This window comes from Scomber japonicus, chromosome 9 (genome assembly GCF_027409825.1).
Source record: "Scomber japonicus isolate fScoJap1 chromosome 9, fScoJap1.pri, whole genome shotgun sequence".
Lineage (NCBI taxonomy): Eukaryota > Metazoa > Chordata > Actinopteri > Scombriformes > Scombridae > Scomber > Scomber japonicus.
Genome location: NC_070586.1, coordinates 17,458,492 through 17,478,355, shown reverse-complemented (window position 1 = coordinate 17,478,355; position 19,864 = coordinate 17,458,492). Strand labels below are relative to the sequence as shown.

Here is a 19,864-nt window from a genome sequence, read left to right as displayed (position 1 = left end):
TGTATGTAATATAGTATATTCAGTTCAGGTTTCAGGTTCATCATAGGGCAATTAATTGAAGCTGGTGGAATGTATCAAGTGTGCAGATTCATGCTTTCTTTCTTTCCCTGTTACGGGACATTGTTAGATCTCTGTTCCTTGAGTAGCATGCATTTATCACCTAATTACATATAACTTATATACCCATCTACACACCACACATACACACACAACACACACAAACACACACACAATTAGTCATTGCTCATACTCTGCATTTGAAATGGAATAGATTAGTCATGCTGGTTTTTCAGGCTGTTATCTTCTTGGTAGAACATGATGAGGGTCTCTGATTTGTTTATTCTGGCTGTCATGGCAACCTCAGCCTGCATTGCCCTTGGAGCAGGACTCAAGCATTAAATTAAGTAAGGATTACAATGCACATTAAGAGACTCACATGCAGATACTGAGGCACACTTGTATGGACATGTGCACACACACGCTCTCACATGGAGGGCTGTAAAGTATGTATTCCATGCTTTTGCATAGATGCCTGTTCCATAAAAAAAACAAATGCTGAATTAGTGCAGGAAGTAAGAAACCACTTAAGCTGTTCATTAAAAAAAAGTAAGAATAAGAAAAGAAAAGAAAAGAAAAGAAAAGAAAGTGGGCACAAAAATTAAACTATTTTTGTATCTCTCTTGTGCTTTATTCCAGGTTGTCCCACTCACTTTACCCTGACACTATCATCTGTTCAACCTCTTTCCTCCAACCCCCCATCCAGCTCCTCTTCCCTCCTCCTCAACCTGTGGTCTATTTATACCTTGGAGACTCAGAAGAGCCCATTAAATCTGCACAGTCCTCTTCAGTAAGCGACAACAGTGAGCATGAATCCGATAACACATGATCTATCGGATCTCCAGCCCCCTTGCCTTTGTTTCAACAGCTAGACGAGCTTCAACCACTGTCGATTCTGGAACCAGATTACAACTGCTTCAAGATTCACTGGACAAATTGCCCCCGATGGTCCATTGTGGCAAGACCAGTTGAGCAGATTTTTGCATCTGGATGCAGCATGTGCTATGATCGGTGGACTGGAGGTTACATCCTGTTTGGTTGAAAAAAGGAAAACACTCATTTGAAAACATTTATTAATTGACAGATTTTTCTGAATAGATATGAAATTTGGATAATGACAAGGAAAGGATTCACCTTTTATAAATGGCTCATATATCTGAAGGTAAGTCTTAAGTTTTTGTTTTTTATGAATGTGCTTTATGTTTTTATATTGGGTCTTTGAGAGTCTGACAATTCATTTTATTCACTTTCTGCATTAAAAGTTAATTACCTACCTATGAGTGGATAATGATTATGCATTTTTTTGTAGTTATTTTTCATTTTCATACCACTTCATGTGAATTACAGTATGTGTGCTCTGTATGTGGCTAATTCTGAAGCTGTTTCTACACAATATAAAAATGAGAGGTAATTCTTTGTTAATTCTTAGTAAATGAATAAAAGTCTGCTGTTAATCTGATATGATTTGACCAGAAAACGAGATGTAATATTACAGTAAGCTTGAAGTTCTTCTTCTTGTCTTGCAGTTAGGTACATATAATTCTACTGATCAAATTTCAAATATCATTTAATTTTAGAGTAGGTATATGGTCTGTATAGTCTGTTTAGTATGAGGGACGAAGCTAATAATCATGCATTAGAACAATCCACAGTGATCAGAGATTATTGTGAAGAAATATGCAACAAATATTTATTTAGCTTTTTTCCCTGTTGTTCAGTCTGCTCCCAGCCATGAGCTAAGGCCACTCCACCCTGGGTGTACCCTTGCAGGATGACTGCTGTCTGCCCCTCTGAGAGCAGCCCAGATGGGGCTGAAGCTGGTGCCACCACAGCCGGCTCAAGGTGTTCGGGGGCAGCAGGCACTGCTGGGAGCAGTTCAGTTTCTGGGGCTGACACTGGGGGGTCTAATGGAGATTCTGTGGGAGGCACAGCTGGAGTTACTGGTGGCAACAGGTACAGCCGCTGGAGCCGCCAGGACAGCTCAGACATCAACACAGATGATGAGGGAGCCACCATCCGCCGTCTCACTCCACTGGAAAGACTGAACCTGGATATGTGCCAAGATGATCGGTAAGGGTCAAGAGATAAAGACATAATCAAATCTTTAAGGGACTTTTGTGCATATTAGATTTTAAGGTGTTTTATTAACTTAAGATAAGATTTTATTAAGCATCTTATGATGGTGCCTCCACTGTGTGTAATAGAGCATTTTATGTTACATATTGTGTCACGTTGTGTGATGGCAGAGTGGTCCGTGAGCTGACAGTGGGCAGGAGAATCGGCTTTTACAAAATTCGAGGAGAGATCGGCTGCGGAAATTTCTCCCATGTCAAGCTAGGAATTCATGCACTCACCAAAGGTAAGACACTGCAGGACACAAATTAAATGCAACTGTACTTACAGGAGTACAGAAGTAAATTTAAACATTAACAGGAGGACAGGAGGCTGATTCAGCCAAAGAGAGGCAGACTGTCTGCTGCCCTTGAACAGATGGATTGATTAGAGATCTCCAGTTTCCTTAGCGACGGCTAAAATTGCTGTATGCCTCATCAAAGACTAAAGAGAGAGAGGAGAATGAGCGTACCTCTGTCATTCTCTCTGTGTTTGTGTGTGTATGTGTGTGTGTCCATGCTCTGTCTTCAGGTGTTGTATGTCTGTATGTACCATGCTGTACACTGTATTGTGTGTACATATGCAGTGAGAGTGTGTGTGTGTGTGTATGTATGTATGTAAGTGGTATAATTTAGTCCTCCAAAAACAATATGAGCTGTAATGCATTTTGAATGCCCTTATTGAAAGTTATATCACAGCTGACAGGGAGCCAAATGCCAGCCTGAATAATGCATACTGACGCACAATTAGATATCTCAACACCATTTTGCCTCTTAAGAACTTTTCTGTATTCAGTTACCTGAGGTCTGTATGAATCATTTAAAGGAATACAGTCAAGATATCAGTTGTTTGAATTTGATATATGTGAAGTTTATTGGCCCTTACAATTGAATAAGACCCTTTTAGAAGTGGCACATTTAATTTAATTTCAAGACAATGCAGCTTGACCTTCCAAAGCTTCTCAGACCGGGATGAGTTTACAGGAAAGGGGCCATTTCCCTTCACTTGCAGAAGCAAATTTCCTTTTAAGATAGGGCTAAAAGTGAGAATTTACAGCCTGGGAGAACATAATCAAGAAAATTGCTTTCTGAGGACTGCTTATCCTCCATCAAATTATCTAGGGAAGAGCTTCAGTCCTGGTCACTTCAGATGGATTTCTGTGTTTGCCAGCTTGTACCGGGCTTACATTTTCTTTCTAGTTCAGTTCAGTTCAGTTCAGTTATGTACTGGGTACATACGATTTATGTAACACATCTAATATATGATTTTTCAGAAATGTGGGCTTATTTTAATGTTGAAGCAGAGTGATACAAATTACGAGATAAAACGAGAGTTTGATTTTATTTTCCCTATCATATTTGCACTGAAATGCCACTTCTAGCTGTACATCTGATTCATCTGGATAAATGTGTCTATAATACTGTGTTTCATGTGCAACTGATCATTGACCTCTGTCTTCTCCCACTGCATTGCCAGACAAAGTGGCCATAAAGATCCTAGATAAAACCAAGTTGGATCAGAAGACACAAAGGCTGCTGTCCAGAGAAATCTCTAGCATGGAGAAACTTCATCATCCCAACATCATACGCCTCTATGAGGTTCGACTCATACACGCTATAATATTTATTTTATATTCTGTGTGACCTTTATCAGATCTCAAGAGGCTGGCTCAGTGATCACTGTGCTGTGTCTTGGTAATGCACCCAGCATTCTGGTCACCCATGTTGTCCTGGTTGCTTCTCTTTAGGTGGTGGAGACGTTGACACGGTTACACCTGGTGATGGAGTATGCAGGCGGAGGGGAGTTATACACCAAGATAACTACAGAAGGGAAACTTTCTGACACTGACAGCAAGATCGTCTTTGCTCAGATCCTCTCTGCTGTTAAGCACATGGTCAGCACATAGAAGTTTACATTTTGTGAAAGAAAAGAGAAGCAAATCTCTATCTATATATAACTTGTCAGATTCAAGTACAATCTTAATTGTCTGATATTAACCTCCTGTGACCATGCGTCCTTATATGGGGACATTACATTTTGGGTTTGCTGGACCTTACACCTGATTCTGCTCAACTTTGTCCTCTTTCCTCTTTTTTGTGCCACCTAGTGGTAGCAAAAGCACACTACATTAATCGGTGTAAAAACCAGATGGCAGGCACCTTGGCCAAGTCGATCAACAGTCAATCCCCAGGCAAAAGTAGCCTGGATATACCCATGCTCTCATTCCAGCAATATTCTACTTCACTCAGAAAGTTAGCATGGCTACCAAGACAACATTTTCGCCTGAGATAGGGAACCAATCACAGAACGGGGAGGTGGGCTCAAGGCGATGACGACCGTAGAGCGACTCTGTTTACAAGTTTTTGTTTATTTATGCTTAATAACATTTGTAGTTTGATATGCTATACAAATTTGACAAATTTTAGAAATAGCAGCAAGCTATGACACTGCTAATCAAGAAGTACAAGTTGAGGACATTGGGACTTTATTATGGTTCATGCAAAGGGAAGGTGTAAATGTATTGTGTTTTATACACTGGTGAATTAATTGTGTTTTGCAGTAAAATAAACCCATTGTTCCCAATATGAAGACATTTTTTTCAAAAACTACTTCCTGTTCAAAGACAATCTTTAGTTTTTGTACTTATTAAGTCCTACTCTTCTTCTATACAGTCTATGGTTCTACTAATCCAACAAAACAAAAGCTCGGGTCTCAGGAGGTTAAGATGACAACCAGTACCAAAAGCTATAAATGGAATATATTATCATCTGTAGTATGTTTTACTCTCTACTGCCACATGACATAATTTAACCACAGAAATCATTCAAGTTTCATCAAGTCCTCTTGCCTAATTAATCAGATGCCAATATCTCCACAGAGCATTTACACTCTTCTGTTTTTTATCCCTTGTTATGGAACTTTTAAACAGCATAATCACTCCTTATTCAGTCATGTATATGACCTTTACTTTTCAGGCAGTCTTTCTTTATCAGGACCAACTTACACTAAGTGCAGCATAAGAATAAACTGTAACTTCAAATCCATCAAGAAGTGCAAGATCCTGAAACAGTACAGTGTGAAAATATATTAAACAAACTTAATTCATATTTTTGTCTGGTAGACAGTATGATTAAAGCACATAAGAGCTGTCACAGAATGGGCAAATACATATTGTTAATGCACAGCTAACTTGAGTTGCTGTGGCAGCTAAGCTAAAGAGACTGCACTTCTCATTCATTTCCATCTGTCTGGTCAGTCTATTGATGTGAAAGTCACAAGCTTCTGTTCCTAATTTCATAGTATCCTCTTTGACTCAAAACTAACAACTCCCAAATTTCACCAAATGAGATTGTAAAGCAGATCATTAGGGCAATAATCATAGTTTCTTATATGTATGCAAGGTAGTACATGCTTGAGTGTGATGTATTGTTTAGTTAGAGTGATATGACAGCTGGTTGATCGATTTATTAATTACTTGATTGACAAAACTTAATCTGCTGATAATTGAGTAACTGTTTTTTTAAACCAAGATTACAAAAACTCCTTTGATCCAGCATCTCAGATGTAAATATGTTCTGCTTTTCTCTGTTTTCCATGATAGTAAACTGAATAATAATAATTTGTCAGTTCGTCCTTTGGGGAATTGTGATTGGTATGTTTAATTATTTTCTGATATTTTGATCACCAAATGATGAAAATAACTGGCGGATTAATTAGTAGTAAAAATAATTGTTTGTTACAGTCTTACTTGATATAATCATGAATATGATGCTTAAATAATTTGGTTTCTCATTGTTCTACAGCATGAAAACAACATCATTCACCGTGACTTGAAGGCAGAAAATGTCTTCTACACCAGCAGCTGTTGTGTCAAAGTGGGTGACTTTGGCTTTAGTACATTGAGCTGCCGCGATGAGACACTTAACACGTTCTGTGGCTCCCCGCCTTACGCTGCTCCTGAGCTGTTTCGCGATGAGCATTACATTGGCATCTTTGTGGACATTTGGGCCCTTGGGGTGATGCTGTTCTTTATGGTGACGGGCACCATGCCGTTCAGGGCAGATACTGTGGCCAAACTTAAACGATGCATCCTGGAGGGGGCCTACGTTCTGCCCTCCTGGGTGCCAGACACATGCCAGAGGTTGATCAGGGGCATCCTCCAGCCCATACCATCTGACCGCTGCACAGTGGAGCAGATGATAGGCTGTGAGTGGCTGCTCCCTGTGGACTTCCCACAGGCCATGGAACCCTTTAAACTGGACCCGTCATACCTTGCTGAAAGTGATTCATCTGAGCTGGGTGCAGAAGAGGTAGAGGTAAAAGCAGCACTGGAGACACTAGGAATCACCTCTGAGCACATTCTCAACAACCAGGGGAAGGATTGCAGGAGCTCAATCACAGGGGTCTACAGGATCCTCCTGCACCGTGCCCACAAGAGACGGGCTGTAGAGAGCATGCCTGTGGTTGCACAGGTAGTCGGACCAACTACAAATAAAAAGGAACGTCTAAAGGTGTACCGTAGTTTACGGCACACATCCAAACTCTGTTTGATTCTGTGACAATATGCTCAGCTTTGTTCTGAAAATAATAGACTTTATAGTCTGGGATGAGATTGCATGGATTTCATTAGAAATAAAAAGTGCTTTCCAATCCAGCTGTATGAATTGAAATCATGGTATGTAACCCCACTCAGTTCCTGAAATCTGGGATTTCATATTTTAATATCTTTCTTCTAGTAAGTAAAATTAGTCTCTGTGAGAATGTTGCTGCGAGTTAGTCATAATTGTCTCCTCTTTTGACAAGGACTCATAATCCTCATGAGATTTGGAAATGTTACGAAACATACAGTATACGTCAACATAATTGTAATTAGTTGGCATACATAACTTTTTATTTGGTTCATGGATGCCAGATGATTATAGCTCATACTGACTTGATGCCCGGTTAAGCTATAACACAAATAACCATTATGAAAAATCAATGTAGCATTCTCAGCGAAAAGAGTCAGAAGTCCAACAACATTATGACATGGAGATAAAATGAAAAAACATGCAGTTAGTACATGAAATGTGGTGTCTTCATTGTAATGCATTTCTGTTCAATGCCTTAGTTTTCTATCAGGTTATGAAACCACACAGACATTTTTTCAGAATACTGCTTAATATTTTTAATGACATGAATAGAGACTTAACACCTTTTGGCGTGGTAGTGGATCAGGAGGTAATGCAGGCCATCCACTTATCAGAGGGTCAGTGGTTTAATCCCAAGCTCCTATACTCTGTATGTTGAAGTTACCTTGCGCAAGAAATGGAACTTCGAAATTGTGGCTGCACCAAGAGTGTGTGAGCGTTTGGGAATAGGTGAGTAGGCATCAGAGAGATTTTTAAGTGCTATAAAACTCCTGATTAGCAGGTTGGCACCTTGCATGGCAGTCTCTGCCATCAGTGTATGAATGCGTGTGTGAATGGGTGGATGTTGGCATGTATTGTAAAGCGCGTTTAGTGGTCGGTAGACTTGAAAAGCGCTATATAAATGCAGTCCATTTACCTTCTTGTCTGATGTATCTCTATGAGATGTTCTTATTGTTAGACTGTGGCCGCACTGTATTTTCCCTGTGGCCTGAAAAAAGCCAATAAATGACATCAAGCTACTAATACCAACATAACACCGACCAAAGTTGATAGTTGTGGCGAATCAGTAACTCTAACAATTTCGGTATGAGTTTCACCAATTATCTTTTTTTTTTAATCATTTGATGCCATGTTCATGCTCATGTGCTGAATAAAATAAATACAAATTTAAAATGAATGAGTATTTATTTGTATTTTAAAAGTCATGATCCTTTTGTGTGGATGTAAGGGATATGCATATTGTGAAACATTTTTTAGTGACAGAGACAGCACATTCAGCCCATAAAAATATATGATCATGGATATTTTATCCGAATATTGATTAAACACACTAACCCACTAATGCACACTATGAGTGTTAATAAAATATCCATGATCATATTTTTCTATAGGTTGAGTGGTTGACACACATTTTGCATCATCTCATTGTATTCTTTTCAAATAGATTATTATATATAGTCATATACAGATTTTTAAAAAAGCTATTTTATAATGAGCTTGTATATTAATGTGTTTTATGTATTTAGCAGTGTTAGGGAGTAACTAGTTACATGTAACATCATTACGTAATTTAATTACAAAATAAATGTAACTGTAATCCGTTGCAGTTACTGAGAAAAAAATGTGTAATTAGATTAAAGTTACTTATGAAAATGTTGATGATTACAAATAGTTACATCTGAAGTCAGGCCTTAAAGACTTTGCTCAGGAGGAGGGTTTTTACCCCATTTAAAAGAAATACTCCGCATGTTACAGAATACATATATTACTGTTTTTAATTCTTTGAAAACAATATTTTTATATATGTTCTAAATAAATCATGATGTGGACCTTATTTGGAGCACACATGATCTTAAATGGTATCACAGTACCAATTAAGCCCATGCCAGACTTTTTACTTTTTTTCACAAAATAACTTTATTTTATATTCCAAAATCTACATGAACTTCTGAATACATTTTCAGATGACAGCTAAATCTTGCTTTATAAGAAATTAACTCCCTTAATAAATCATGTCAGTATCCATGAAAAACACCTGAACTTAGATTATGTTGCTTAATGGTTACACTTACCAGTTGGAAACACTTAGTAATCAAAAGTAATCAAATGTAATAAGTTACACTGAGATAGTTACATTACTTATAACATCTTAAGTAGGTAACTAGTCATCTGTAACCAATTACATTTCCAAACTAACCTTTCCAACCCTGACTGAAGAATACTACAAATCCCATAAGGACTCTCGAAGACTACGTACTCATGTCCGCCTTGACGTGATGACGCAATTTTTGCCTTGTTGGAAGGTGGTTTCAGGAGGAAGCGCTGAAGTCTAGTATAAAGACTTGAGTGTTGCAGTATATAGAAACGCTGAATAGAGAAAACGAAAGACACCCTCATCCGGACACACTCACTCGAATGGTATTTTGTCTTCTGTCATTGAGCGGTAAGAAAATTAGAGTTGACATTAACTGTGATCTCTGTTTTGTCTTTGTGTGTTTAACGTCATGAGGGAATACGCCCTCTCTGCAACAAAGATCATGACAGGCTTTTTAAGCTAACGTTAACTAGCTTAGCTGACGTGTCCGTGTTAGCTTAAAGGTATTTCCCTTTCTTCCACTGAAGTACACAACGCAATCACATTTTAAGCATGTTAAAATGAGAAAGGTTGTCTATCATATTTCCAGTTTGTGCCCCCCACTGCTACCATAAGTAGGTCATTTCTTTTGTGCCTTAAATGCCAAGATGCAATGAAAGACCGTATCCGGGACTGCATTCAGATTGATTGTTTTAAACTCTGCAAGCAGTATTGCATAGAAATAATTGCTTCCAGGAATTAACTAATGGGAATACATCTTATTTGTTTTGACATTTGATATTGTAGTCAGGTCTCGTGACAAAGGCATGTGGGGGCGGGGCTCACTATAAGATGATGTCATTACGGGAGCGTGGCCATGATGCAATATGTAGCTGTATACACGGAATGCGTGTCAATCACGTGTTTACATCATTCTACTAGTAGTAAAATTATTATGTTATTAATTGTTATATTCTTATTAATTGGTCTTCCTGCAATAGTATCTGAATTGAAAACAAACATAGAACCTAATGGCCTCCACGTGAAGGTCAGTGTTTGTGTCAAGCAGCCAGCATGTGTTTTCTTATTTATAGTTATTTATAATTATTAAGTTCCCAGTGAAGTTAACTTTTTCAGTGCACTGATGTTATTTTATACAATAGAATTTATTGTTAAACAGTAAAATATTTTGCTTCCATTGTAGCTATATCAATGTCACAAGTGTTTGACAATCTCAATTGGGGGAACACTGCAAAAATGTGGGTTTATGTATATATCCTGTGTAAGATTGTTAAGTGTATAAGATTTTTTTAAATCCCTAATATCTGTATCGGTTCATTTAAAATCATCTGCTGCAGTGAAGTGAATTTGAGACCAACAAATGATATGAACTTTATATTACAAAATTGCGATAACCAAAACCCTCGACTTCCTCTCATTTACTATCTTACATCATACAATTAATATACATCCCATTATTTACAAATTTTGTAATTAATTTAAACTTTATTTTCTGTATGTCATTATGTTTTGACAGATGTCGGTCACTGATGAGCTACCAGACATGGATGGAACCGACCTGTTAGGGCTGCTGTTCCACGATGGACAAGACGGATCTACCGAGCCTCTCTTTCCTGACGGGAACGGGCTCATTGAATCCTGGCTGTCGGAACAAGATGTAAGAACAGTTTTCAATGGATGCATTCACAGAAAAACAAAAACTGCTTAGAATTTTTCTCCCTGAAAATCTTTAATTGTATGAATAAACTGAAGTGAATTTGAAAGTTAAGACTGTTTACTATTTGATCAGCTTCTCTTTATTTTTGGATGACTCTAGATGCCACTACTGTGTATTTTTAGTCTTAGAGGTAAAGCTGTGACATTTCTGTATGCTTCATTGTTAAATAAATGTCCAGGCTTTTGACACTCTTAAAAGTCATATAAGTCTGCTGTCTTACCTATTGTGTGTGTTTTGGAGTTTAATCTTGTCTTTGTTTTCTCCCAGATGCTTACAGGCATGGATACTGAAGACTTTCTGTCCAGCTTGTTAGATGGAGATGACAATATGGAGACTATCTGTCCTTCCCACTCTCCCTTGGGCAGTGACAGCGGCATCTCTGATGACAGCAGCACTGGGGCAGGAGTTGGAAACAACAACCCTCTGGGATGCCCAAGTCCCCAGGGCAGTGATAGTGACATCGTCCCCAGTCCCAGTTACTCCCAGCCTAGCCCGGAGCACTCTGACCCTGTACACTTCTCTGGAGAGCTGCAGACAGAGAGCCTGGAGGCCTTAACAGTCCAAGCTGATCACAGCTACTCTCTGCTGCAGAGTGGATGCAGGGACATGGATTTCCTGCTGAGTGTGAGGGCAGAGAAGCCAGATACAGATGTCTTCATTGATCTGGGTATGTGTAGTCAAAAACCTATTTTTTTTTAGCTCTATAGGCTTTACACTTGAATATCTTATGATTCTCCATTCAGCCACTTAATATTTTATTTTTTATTTTTTAACAGTTAAGAAAAGCATATCAATTTTAATGCATATTTTTCTTGTTAGACGACTTGGTGAGTGAAGAAATGGAGAAGGACATTACCAGTGAGCTGCCTTGCACTTTAGCCATCGAGGACTCAGAACTGGATTCTGTAGAGTCTGACAAATCAGAACAGGTACGTTTTTCCTGCTTTCCCTAATGTCTGTGTATTTTGATCTGACCAAAGACTCTGCTTCAAATATTTTAGGAAAAATATGACAAATGTGTTTTAAATTGAAGTTTACAGTAATTATGCCCATGAGGATTGCTCATGATGCATGTTGGAAAATGTTTGACTGAAAATCCACAAAAAAATAACATCCTGTAAACTTTCTTTCCTTCCTTCAGTTCCAGTTTAAAGAGATTGTGCTCTCTGAGGAGGAGAAGCGACTTTTGTCGAAAGAGGGAGTAACTATTCCAACACACATGCCTCTCACAAAGGTAATTGATGCTGAAAAATGTTTATTTACTCCAGCTGCTGGTCTTGTCTTAATACTAAGCAGCATTTCAAGCTGCCCTGGATAAAAGCATCTGCCATGCTATAAATATAAATATAATGAGTGTAATCAGACAACATGCTACTGACTTTTGATCTTTTTTGTAGCTTTATGGTGTAATAAACCATAGTAGTATGGTAATATATGATAATAATCCTGAAAAATAGTTGCTCTTATTGTTTAGCTGTATGTTAATGCTGCTTATATCTCAGTATGTTAGTTATTGTGCCGCTTTTTTCCTGATTGATATTCAATATGGATTTTCCGTTGTGTGGCAGCTCAGGGCAGTTAGATACACATTATCTGTTATGTCTATATTCTAAGGAAAGTCTCTTCTCTGTGTAACAGGCAGAAGAGAGGACCTTAAAGAGAGTCAGGAGGAAGATTCGTAACAAGCAGTCTGCTCAGGAAAGCCGCAAAAAGAAGAAGGTGTATGTTGATGGACTGGAAAACAGGTGAGATGAACAGGTCATATCCCCTCTTATTTAACCTGCCTTGTCTAATAAAAAAGTCTAAACATGGATATTCTACACCTGATGTGAGGATTGCAATCAGAGCTGCGACAGATCTTTCTTTGCCCTTCCCTTTTATTGTCACTCCAATCTGGAAATATTCATTATTTTTAAAAGGCAAACGAAATTATGATCCACAACTGAATGAAATGATGATTGGATCGTACAGCATCATGGATAACAAGCTGAAAAGATAAAGATGATTTTCATGTATGTAAAGAATTGTATCTGTAGACCAAAACAATGACTGTCAAAATGTGTCCACTCTAACTCTGTGACTATGTCTGGAGTTTTTCAAGGTTAAAGGACATGAAAGTTGACTTAATTGAAATTTGCATTAAATACTGTAAGAGCTTGACTTGCATAAAGCGGTCAACCGAAAAAAGATAAAACAATTATGAGGACTTGTACTTCTCTGTGTATGTCTTAAATATTCAACATATATTTGGATACTTATTACTGAAACAATATCTATCCACCACAGGGTTGCCATCTGTACTGCACACAACCTGGAACTACAGAAGAAAGTCCAAATGCTTCAGAAACAGAACATGTAAGATATGACCTCTGCATTAGTATGTATTAAAACAAAGTTTTAGAGTCGGAATTTGTTGACATCTGTTTGTCCCTGTTCTGTTTTCAGATCCTTGATAGAGCAGCTGAGGAAACTGCAGTCTCTGGTGAAGATGTCAACTTTGAAAGCGAGCACAACCAGCACTTGTGTTATGGTAAGAGGAATAACAAAAAACATTCCATATGATTACTTGTATTATCTTATTTTTCTTTGCTGTTATTCCTTTATTATTGTTCTCACATTATATGTAATTGTCTTTCTCATGCTACAATATTTTTCTCCTTGTGGTCTCTTTGGTTCTGCCCTCTAGGTGTTCCTGCTGTCTTTCTGCCTCATCATCTTCCCGTCAGTCAATCCATTTGGCAAAAGCACAGAAAACAAGGAGCTCTACACACCCTCCTCCAGTAAGTTCTCTCTTGATAATCAGTCTTTTGATATTTTCTTTCCATATCTTTATACTACATATAGTTTCTTGCATTCTTCAATAAGGTAGCATGTCTGCTTATGTGTATGAGCAGGCTGAAACCACATCATCTCAATATATTTTCAAGTGAACTGCTTCTCTGACTGTTTGCCAATATAGAGCTGTTTTATTTATTTTATCTGTTGTGTGACAGTTACAATGAATTCCTTTTTCAACAATGTGGCTTTGCAGTCTCAGCTTTGGTAACCATGTGGTAACCACCAGTAATCGTAATTTTTCGTTTATAATCACAGTCATCTCCAGGACCCTGCGCTCACTGCCACCAGACAGCACAGATGCCATGTCCTACCATGAGCCTGAAGACGAGGAGCTCATCTTAGTGCCCCAAGCTGAAGTGGAGAATGTTAAAGCCATCTTCGCAGGTGGTCAGAAAAATCACACTCCTGATTACCAGAGGGTAGAGCAGTCTGACTCAGAAACTGGTGTCAACAGCAACTCCTCTGCAGACTTCCCCAGTCCTTCACAGGCTGCAGAAGTAAAGCCTGGAGGGTCAGCCGGTGGAGTAGGAGCTCTACAGGAAGGTTCTATTGATTCTGTAGTAGCATCTGCTGTGGCGTATGAGGTCTCAGGGTCTAAGGATAACTGGATAGACCGGAACCCTCCATCTGTCATATTACCGCAGCACCGCTCAGATGAGATGTAGGAGGGAGATGTGGGTTAGTATAACCAGCAGAGGGAGACATATTCCTAATCTATTGGGTACCAGAGGGAAGCTTAAATTTACAAAAAGGAGGAAGGGAAAATACCCGTAATTTTAAAGATATAGAATCAGTTTGTCTGTGTCCCTTCTTTTCCCCTCAATCAGCCTTCTGATGTACTACTGTAACTTTATTTGCACTTTGCTCTGATTTCCTTTTTTCCACTGGACAGAAACAACTGAAAAGAGAATTTTTATGTTCTAGCATTGAACTACTTAAAACATGGAAGCTGCAAAAACAAAAATACAAAATACACCATAAGAATGGTAATAGATTACTTCAAGAGAAACATTACCTGATGGCAATTATTATGAATCACCAAAATCCAGGGAGAGCTTTGTTTCACTCTAGTCTGTGTGATTGTTTCCAACAGATTCGGATGTTAAATGTAACGTGTTTATGAATTACTCTCCAAAAGTGAAAAAAAATGTAGTCCAATAGTTTGCATGGCAAACTAGCCACCAACACCCATTGCACAGTAGGAAATAGGCTGCTTAATCTCATGAAGCTTGATTGAAGTGGTTGTTTGACCACCGTAACGCTTAAGCCATTGCAGGACATTTGGCCATATAGAAGACTTGTAAAGTTTGTTAGTATTTCCCTTGTAACAAGGGTATCCATGCTCCTTTTAATTTGGAATGCTTTGTTTTTATGTTGTACAGTAAAGCAAGAAAAAATGCCACTTTGCCATTGTTAGCTGACCCCAGTCTACCCCTGCTACCCCCTCTTTTACTACTTCATGGCACAGTTCTTATCTTTATACATGTATGAAATACGTTGGCACTTGCGTGCACATGGTGCGGAGCTTGATATAATTGCTCAGTAAAATGTGTTGCAGTAAATATACTCAAAAGTGTAATGAACTGTTTTGTCAGTGAGGCATTTTTGTCATTTCATGTGTATTTTTTATGTTACTGTCAGTAATAATGGAATCTAAATGGTATTGGAACTGCTGTTTGTAATAATCGACAGTCAATGAGATTTTAAATGTTGATAATGTTAATGAAAGGCACTGACAGGTGACACAGTCCAATAATGGAATGTAAATAAACTTAAGCGATTGTAGCTCTTCTGTACATTTTAATTCTTTATGTATAAGACATGTCTGGACATCTATAATAATAAACTTTTTATATATCAAAATGCCCCTCTGAGTTTTTTCTTCATCAGTGTATGAAGACTGAAGACCTGACCTGAAGACTTGATGAGGCTGTCGATCAAGACCTAAATTGAAATGACATAACAAAAGTGAGACTTAAAAAAGATGTGGATAACATTTCAATTGTTACTCAAGTATGCATCAGTGTTTCTTTAAAATATTTATTTTCTGTTTTTATTTTTTATCTAACTACTCATTCATAGCCTGACAGTGTCATTTAAGTGACACATTTTCACAAATAAGCACTCAGATGCTTACTAGTATGAAGAACTGCTTTTGACATAAAAGATTTTTCTAATGTGGTTTAATCTAAGTAACATATCTCAGAGAGTTGTAGTGTTTTATCTCCTGTATGGATAATACAGGGATGTTTTGAGTTTTTGAAGGGCAGACATGTTCCTTTATATTGACTCCACTCACACAATGTGTTTTTGTTGCATTGTCCTCTTCACATTGCCGTATTCCGTGCTTGGCAAAAAATATTAGTCTGACTTCAGAGGTTACCTCAGCTTTGCGGGGAATAACATGATAGGTACTCGTAGGTGACTCACAAGTGTGAGGTTAGATTCATGAGTCATGAGCTTCGACGTGTTCAGACTTGTCGGTGTGCAGGGGAAAGGTCACTATGCGAATGACCGGCAGATGGCGTTGTTACCTCAGCTTTCTGACACTCAGCTCTCATCATAGCAAGGTGTTCACCAGCTCCAAAAATGTAGATTAGGTTAAAGGTCATCTGCTTATCAAATAGGCATTTTAATTGGCATTCAAACAAATGTCAGCGGTTTATTTGACTCATTTAACAAGAAACCTATCATAAACACCCTTCCATATAATGCAACATTCTTGTAATTGCAAATACTTGGTTGTGGTGTAGTTTACACTGTAGAGACTATGATAAACAATTGTGTCTTACTGTTTTTCAAGACTTAAATACACTACTCTTGCTAAGTTATAGTTTACATATATACATCATTTTCAAGCACAGACAAGACCAGCCAGCTTGTGTGTAACATGCACAGTCTTTGACCTGTTTGAATGATGTTGAATGTAAACATATGCAGTCTCACTGATAAGATAAATTGGGCTGAGAAGCCAGAGGCTGCGGCACGTGGCGCTTTTCAGGAGGAGCCATGCGCATCTGTCGGGCATCTGCCGCAAGTCAATGAATGGAGGGGGGTAATAAAAAAAGTGTAAGAGAGACACGCACACACATATACACATGCACTCATCCTCCAGCCCCATGAAAGGATTGGGGGCAGGTGGAGGACGTGAGTAGCCTACTATTGTGACACAAAAGTCGCTTTTTTTCCTCCATGGAGAAACGACACGCGTCAAGACAGACTGGCAATTAAGCCTCCTTTTCAAGGGGCGAACAAAAACTGGCGTGTGCCGACCACAAGCTGTTTTGGTCCCTCCTCCAAAACACGTCGCCGTCAGGAAATCTCAATGGCTTACAGGCTTGCAGATCCCGGACGCTTCTGTAACTCCCAGGCGCGACAGTACGTTGAGCAACAGGCTGGTAGGGGGCACGCAGGTGCTCCATCAACAAGCTGTTTATCAGGCAAGGCTAGACAGGGAAAGTTGGGATGAGCTATATTTATATCACACTAATGATTCACCTAACTGGGGAAGTCCAGTCCTCAAGATTGTTCCAGAGTTACTCATGGAATAGATTAATTTCACTGCTTCCGCTCTATATACCCACTTAAAAGAACCAGCATATTTCCTTTGATTGATCAGCATATTCATTTACACTGTCACCGGCAGGCTTATACATTGGATGATTTTGGTCTGCTATGTTACATGGGTTTATAACTGTCATGGGACAGTCACATAGTATTTATATAACCTTTATATAATCTAAACACAGGGCAAGGCTCCTGGGAATCATTGATCAAGTGCATAACACAGTGAATAAACATGACTTCTACCTGTCATCATAATGCAAAATAGCCTACGGGTATTTTAAATCAATTAGGATATTCTTTTTTTATTAAATCACCATATTCAGTTTATTCTTATAAAGCCTATAATATCACAGGATTTGTGCATTATGGCCCATGTAGGTAATAAATATGCGGAATATTATCCACTGTATAGGCTATTGGGGGGGGGGGGGTGATAGAGGGCAGGGTGGGTTCAAGCTTTCTTGCTGTTTTTGCAGTGTCTCAGAAAGTCCATCGTAAACAGGACTTTTAGTTTTTGTACATTGTGGTGATGTTGGATGTTGACGAGGCAAGAGAGGAATTGGGGGTGGGGGGTTCTTGAAAGGTTGTAATCTTGCCCCACGTGGGGTTGTCAACATGCTGAGCATAACTGCCCGGGGACTTTTGCTTTCCTCACCCAGGCTGCTCCGAGCCAATGGTAGAATGCAGGAGCGGAAAAGACCGCCCCTTGCCGAGAAATCACGCTGAGCTGCTATAAAACCACCCACAGCCTGTTCCGAGCTCAGAATAACGCAAGAGCTTTAACAGAGAACTACAGAGACCGTTTCTATTCACTGCAAATCCCCCGATCGCGCTTGGATTACTATAACAACTATGACTCTGGAAGAGATCCGCGGACAAGAGAGCACAATGGAAAACGCAGATAGGTAAATATTTAACACACGGATACGACATTATTCAAGATGTTGGTTGAATTTTTTAAGCATGTTTGTCAGATCGTGCGCAGTGTTCTTATGATGTGTATTTTTCTTTTTTGAAGGGTGCAAAGTGCAGGAGCAGCCCTGGAGGAGCTGCTGGTTGCTGCTAAGAAGCAGGACTACCTGACAGTTGGAGTTTATGAATCTGCTAAAGTCATGAATGTGTAAGTATTGCAATTCTGACATGTTTAATTACAGTTAATATTTAATTTGTTTTTAAACATATCAAGCATTATTGGATATTTTTTGACCGACTTTATCCTCTTTCCTACAGTGATCCAGACAGCGTGGCATTCTGCGTCCTCGCCACCGATGAGGAGTACGAGTGTGACATTGCTCTTCAGATCCACTTCACCCTCATCCAGGCTTTCTGCTTCGATAACGACATCAACGTGGTGCGCGTTAACGATATTGAGCGTCTGGCTGACCTCGTGGGAGCAGACGAGTCCGGCGAGCCCAAGGACGCACACTGCATTCTTGTCACGGTATGTTCCGAGGGCACCCACACACCCAGTGTGAATCATGCATGCATCACTCCTCTGTCTGAGTTTTCTGCATAGGCTGCCAGGTTACCACATGTCTGCGCAGCCTGTGATGCTGCAGGTGTTCTGACTCTAAATATCTTCTTCTTTTATTTCAGAGCCCCAGTGCAAATCCATGGAAAGACCCTGCTCTGGACAAGCTGAGTCTGTTCTGTGAAGAGAGCCGCAGTGTGTATGACTGGGTGCCCACCATCACCCTCCCAGAGCGCTGAAGTGACATTGACCTGATAATGCTTCACATGTTGATGATGAAGATGATGAAAAGAAAGTCAAAGAGCTGGGCTTCAGTTGGGGATGTCTAGCCTTTCTGCCTCACTTGTTTGGATTAAGAGGCTGTGGCTGCAACCCCCTCCTGCAAGAGTGCACCCTTCCAGTGCATTCTGGGTCAGCACGTTGGTTCTGGATTACCCTGAGGAAGGGTTCAAGTTCAGAGGTCAAGTGAGGACTGGGTCACATGTGTGTGTGGGACTGGTCAGAAAGTCTGATGGACACACAAGGAGTTGGACTATGTTGCAAAGTACAGGAAGAGATGATTTGTTATGACCCAGTGACTGCCCTAGATGAAAGGCATCAGGGTTTTCAGCATAAAGGTCACAGAGAAAAAGACTGGAGAGAAGAAATGGACTTATGAAGGTGTGGAGACTGTACTGAATCTGATCAGAGGGAAATAAGAAAGATCCTGATCCTGAAGAGAGTACCTGAAAATGACCTCATGGACTTCACTTTTCTTTCCCAGTGCAGCTATCAGGAGGTTCTCACAATAAGATGAGACTTTTGTTTGCAAATCCTGATTTGAGCTGTGTCTGTAGCTGTGAGCAAATATGAGAATTACACATTTTCATGGAGTATGATTTTTACTTTCAAATAAGCAGACAAAAAGCAATGCAATATTGATTGGAAGTGTGCACATTTTCAATGTTTTGTGAATAAACATTTGAAATCAAACTCATCTTCTCGTCAGAAATGTTATTTCTCCTTTGCATTGACTTTTCTTAAACCTTTGGCATTCATCATACTGCAGATTGCACAGATACAGATATCAGGACATTTTGCATGAAATCAGAAACACAGTACCAGAGAAGAAGTAATGCGTAAAGTGTGGGTGGCTTACAGAAAATAAAGATCAAATGATTAGGTGGCTGCTAGAGAGATTAAATTGTGAGGAAGAGAAAGTACAGCAGTTATTCAACATGATTATGCTAGTAACGGCACTGACCTTTTATTTATTGCTCATAGACCACCTGCCTTATGTGACAGCTTGCACAATTGCTGCAGCTAGAATCAATGCTGAGGCTGAGGGGCTTGCAGGAGAGAGCTTTCTTTTGTTTTCTGTGCACTGCACTAGTGGC

General features: G+C 39.3%; 3 protein-coding genes across 4 annotated transcripts; all 3 read left to right on the top strand.

Annotated features, from left to right (window-relative positions):
* Positions 1–1,828: 1,828 nt before the first annotated feature.
* On the top strand, positions 1,829–6,882 carry nim1ka (NIM1 serine/threonine protein kinase a). The gene is made up of 5 exons (XM_053325209.1): positions 1,829–2,127; positions 2,304–2,416; positions 3,646–3,767; positions 3,917–4,063; positions 5,973–6,882. The coding sequence occupies exons 1-5, from the start codon at positions 1,829–1,831 to the stop codon at positions 6,726–6,728; spliced, it is 1,437 nt and encodes a 478-aa protein (XP_053181184.1). The 3' UTR covers positions 6,729–6,882.
* A 2,235-nt stretch (positions 6,883–9,117) lies between these two features.
* creb3l3l (cAMP responsive element binding protein 3-like 3 like) lies at positions 9,118–15,314 on the top strand. Of its 2 annotated transcripts, none has more exons than XM_053325208.1 (10): positions 9,118–9,243; positions 10,412–10,552; positions 10,880–11,279; positions 11,432–11,541; positions 11,760–11,846; positions 12,251–12,357; positions 12,899–12,967; positions 13,058–13,142; positions 13,299–13,392; positions 13,706–15,314. In XM_053325208.1, exons 2-10 carry the CDS (start codon positions 10,412–10,414, stop codon positions 14,113–14,115), a joined length of 1,503 nt encoding a protein of 500 aa, XP_053181183.1. In that variant the 5' UTR covers positions 9,118–9,243; the 3' UTR covers positions 14,116–15,314. The 2 variants fall into 2 exon arrangements, with proteins under 2 accessions (XP_053181183.1, XP_053181182.1); XM_053325207.1 differs by having other exon boundaries at positions 11,754–11,846.
* A 2,486-nt stretch (positions 15,315–17,800) lies between these two features.
* gadd45ga (growth arrest and DNA-damage-inducible, gamma a) lies at positions 17,801–19,464 on the top strand. The gene is made up of 4 exons (XM_053325218.1): positions 17,801–17,922; positions 18,036–18,137; positions 18,248–18,458; positions 18,614–19,464. The coding sequence occupies exons 1-4, from the start codon at positions 17,870–17,872 to the stop codon at positions 18,725–18,727; spliced, it is 480 nt and encodes a 159-aa protein (XP_053181193.1). The 5' UTR covers positions 17,801–17,869; the 3' UTR covers positions 18,728–19,464.
* The last annotated feature ends 400 nt before the right edge of the window (positions 19,465–19,864 follow it).

What these genes read in the sequence shown, in the direction of transcription:
- nim1ka (XM_053325209.1), top strand. Translation starts at nt 1,829, where the DNA reads ATGACTGCTGTCTGCCCCTCTGAGAGCAGCCCAGATGGGGCTGAAGCT. An exon ending in ACATCATACGCCTCTATGAG is followed by an intron (nt 3,768 to 3,916) that starts GTTCGACTCATA and finishes GCTTCTCTTTAG; the next exon opens with GTGGTGGAGACGTTGACACG. An exon ending in TCTCTGCTGTTAAGCACATG is followed by an intron (nt 4,064 to 5,972) that starts GTCAGCACATAG and finishes ATTGTTCTACAG; the next exon opens with CATGAAAACAACATCATTCA.
- creb3l3l (XM_053325207.1), top strand. Translation starts at nt 10,412, where the DNA reads ATGTCGGTCACTGATGAGCTACCAGACATGGATGGAACCGACCTGTTA. An exon ending in CAACCAGCACTTGTGTTATG is followed by an intron (nt 13,143 to 13,298) that starts GTAAGAGGAATA and finishes TCTGCCCTCTAG; the next exon opens with GTGTTCCTGCTGTCTTTCTG. An exon ending in GCTCTACACACCCTCCTCCA is followed by an intron (nt 13,393 to 13,705) that starts GTAAGTTCTCTC and finishes TTATAATCACAG; the next exon opens with TCATCTCCAGGACCCTGCGC.
- gadd45ga (XM_053325218.1), top strand. Translation starts at nt 17,870, where the DNA reads ATGACTCTGGAAGAGATCCGCGGACAAGAGAGCACAATGGAAAACGCA. An exon ending in TCTGCTAAAGTCATGAATGT is followed by an intron (nt 18,138 to 18,247) that starts GTAAGTATTGCA and finishes TCTTTCCTACAG; the next exon opens with TGATCCAGACAGCGTGGCAT. An exon ending in CACACTGCATTCTTGTCACG is followed by an intron (nt 18,459 to 18,613) that starts GTATGTTCCGAG and finishes CTTTTATTTCAG; the next exon opens with AGCCCCAGTGCAAATCCATG.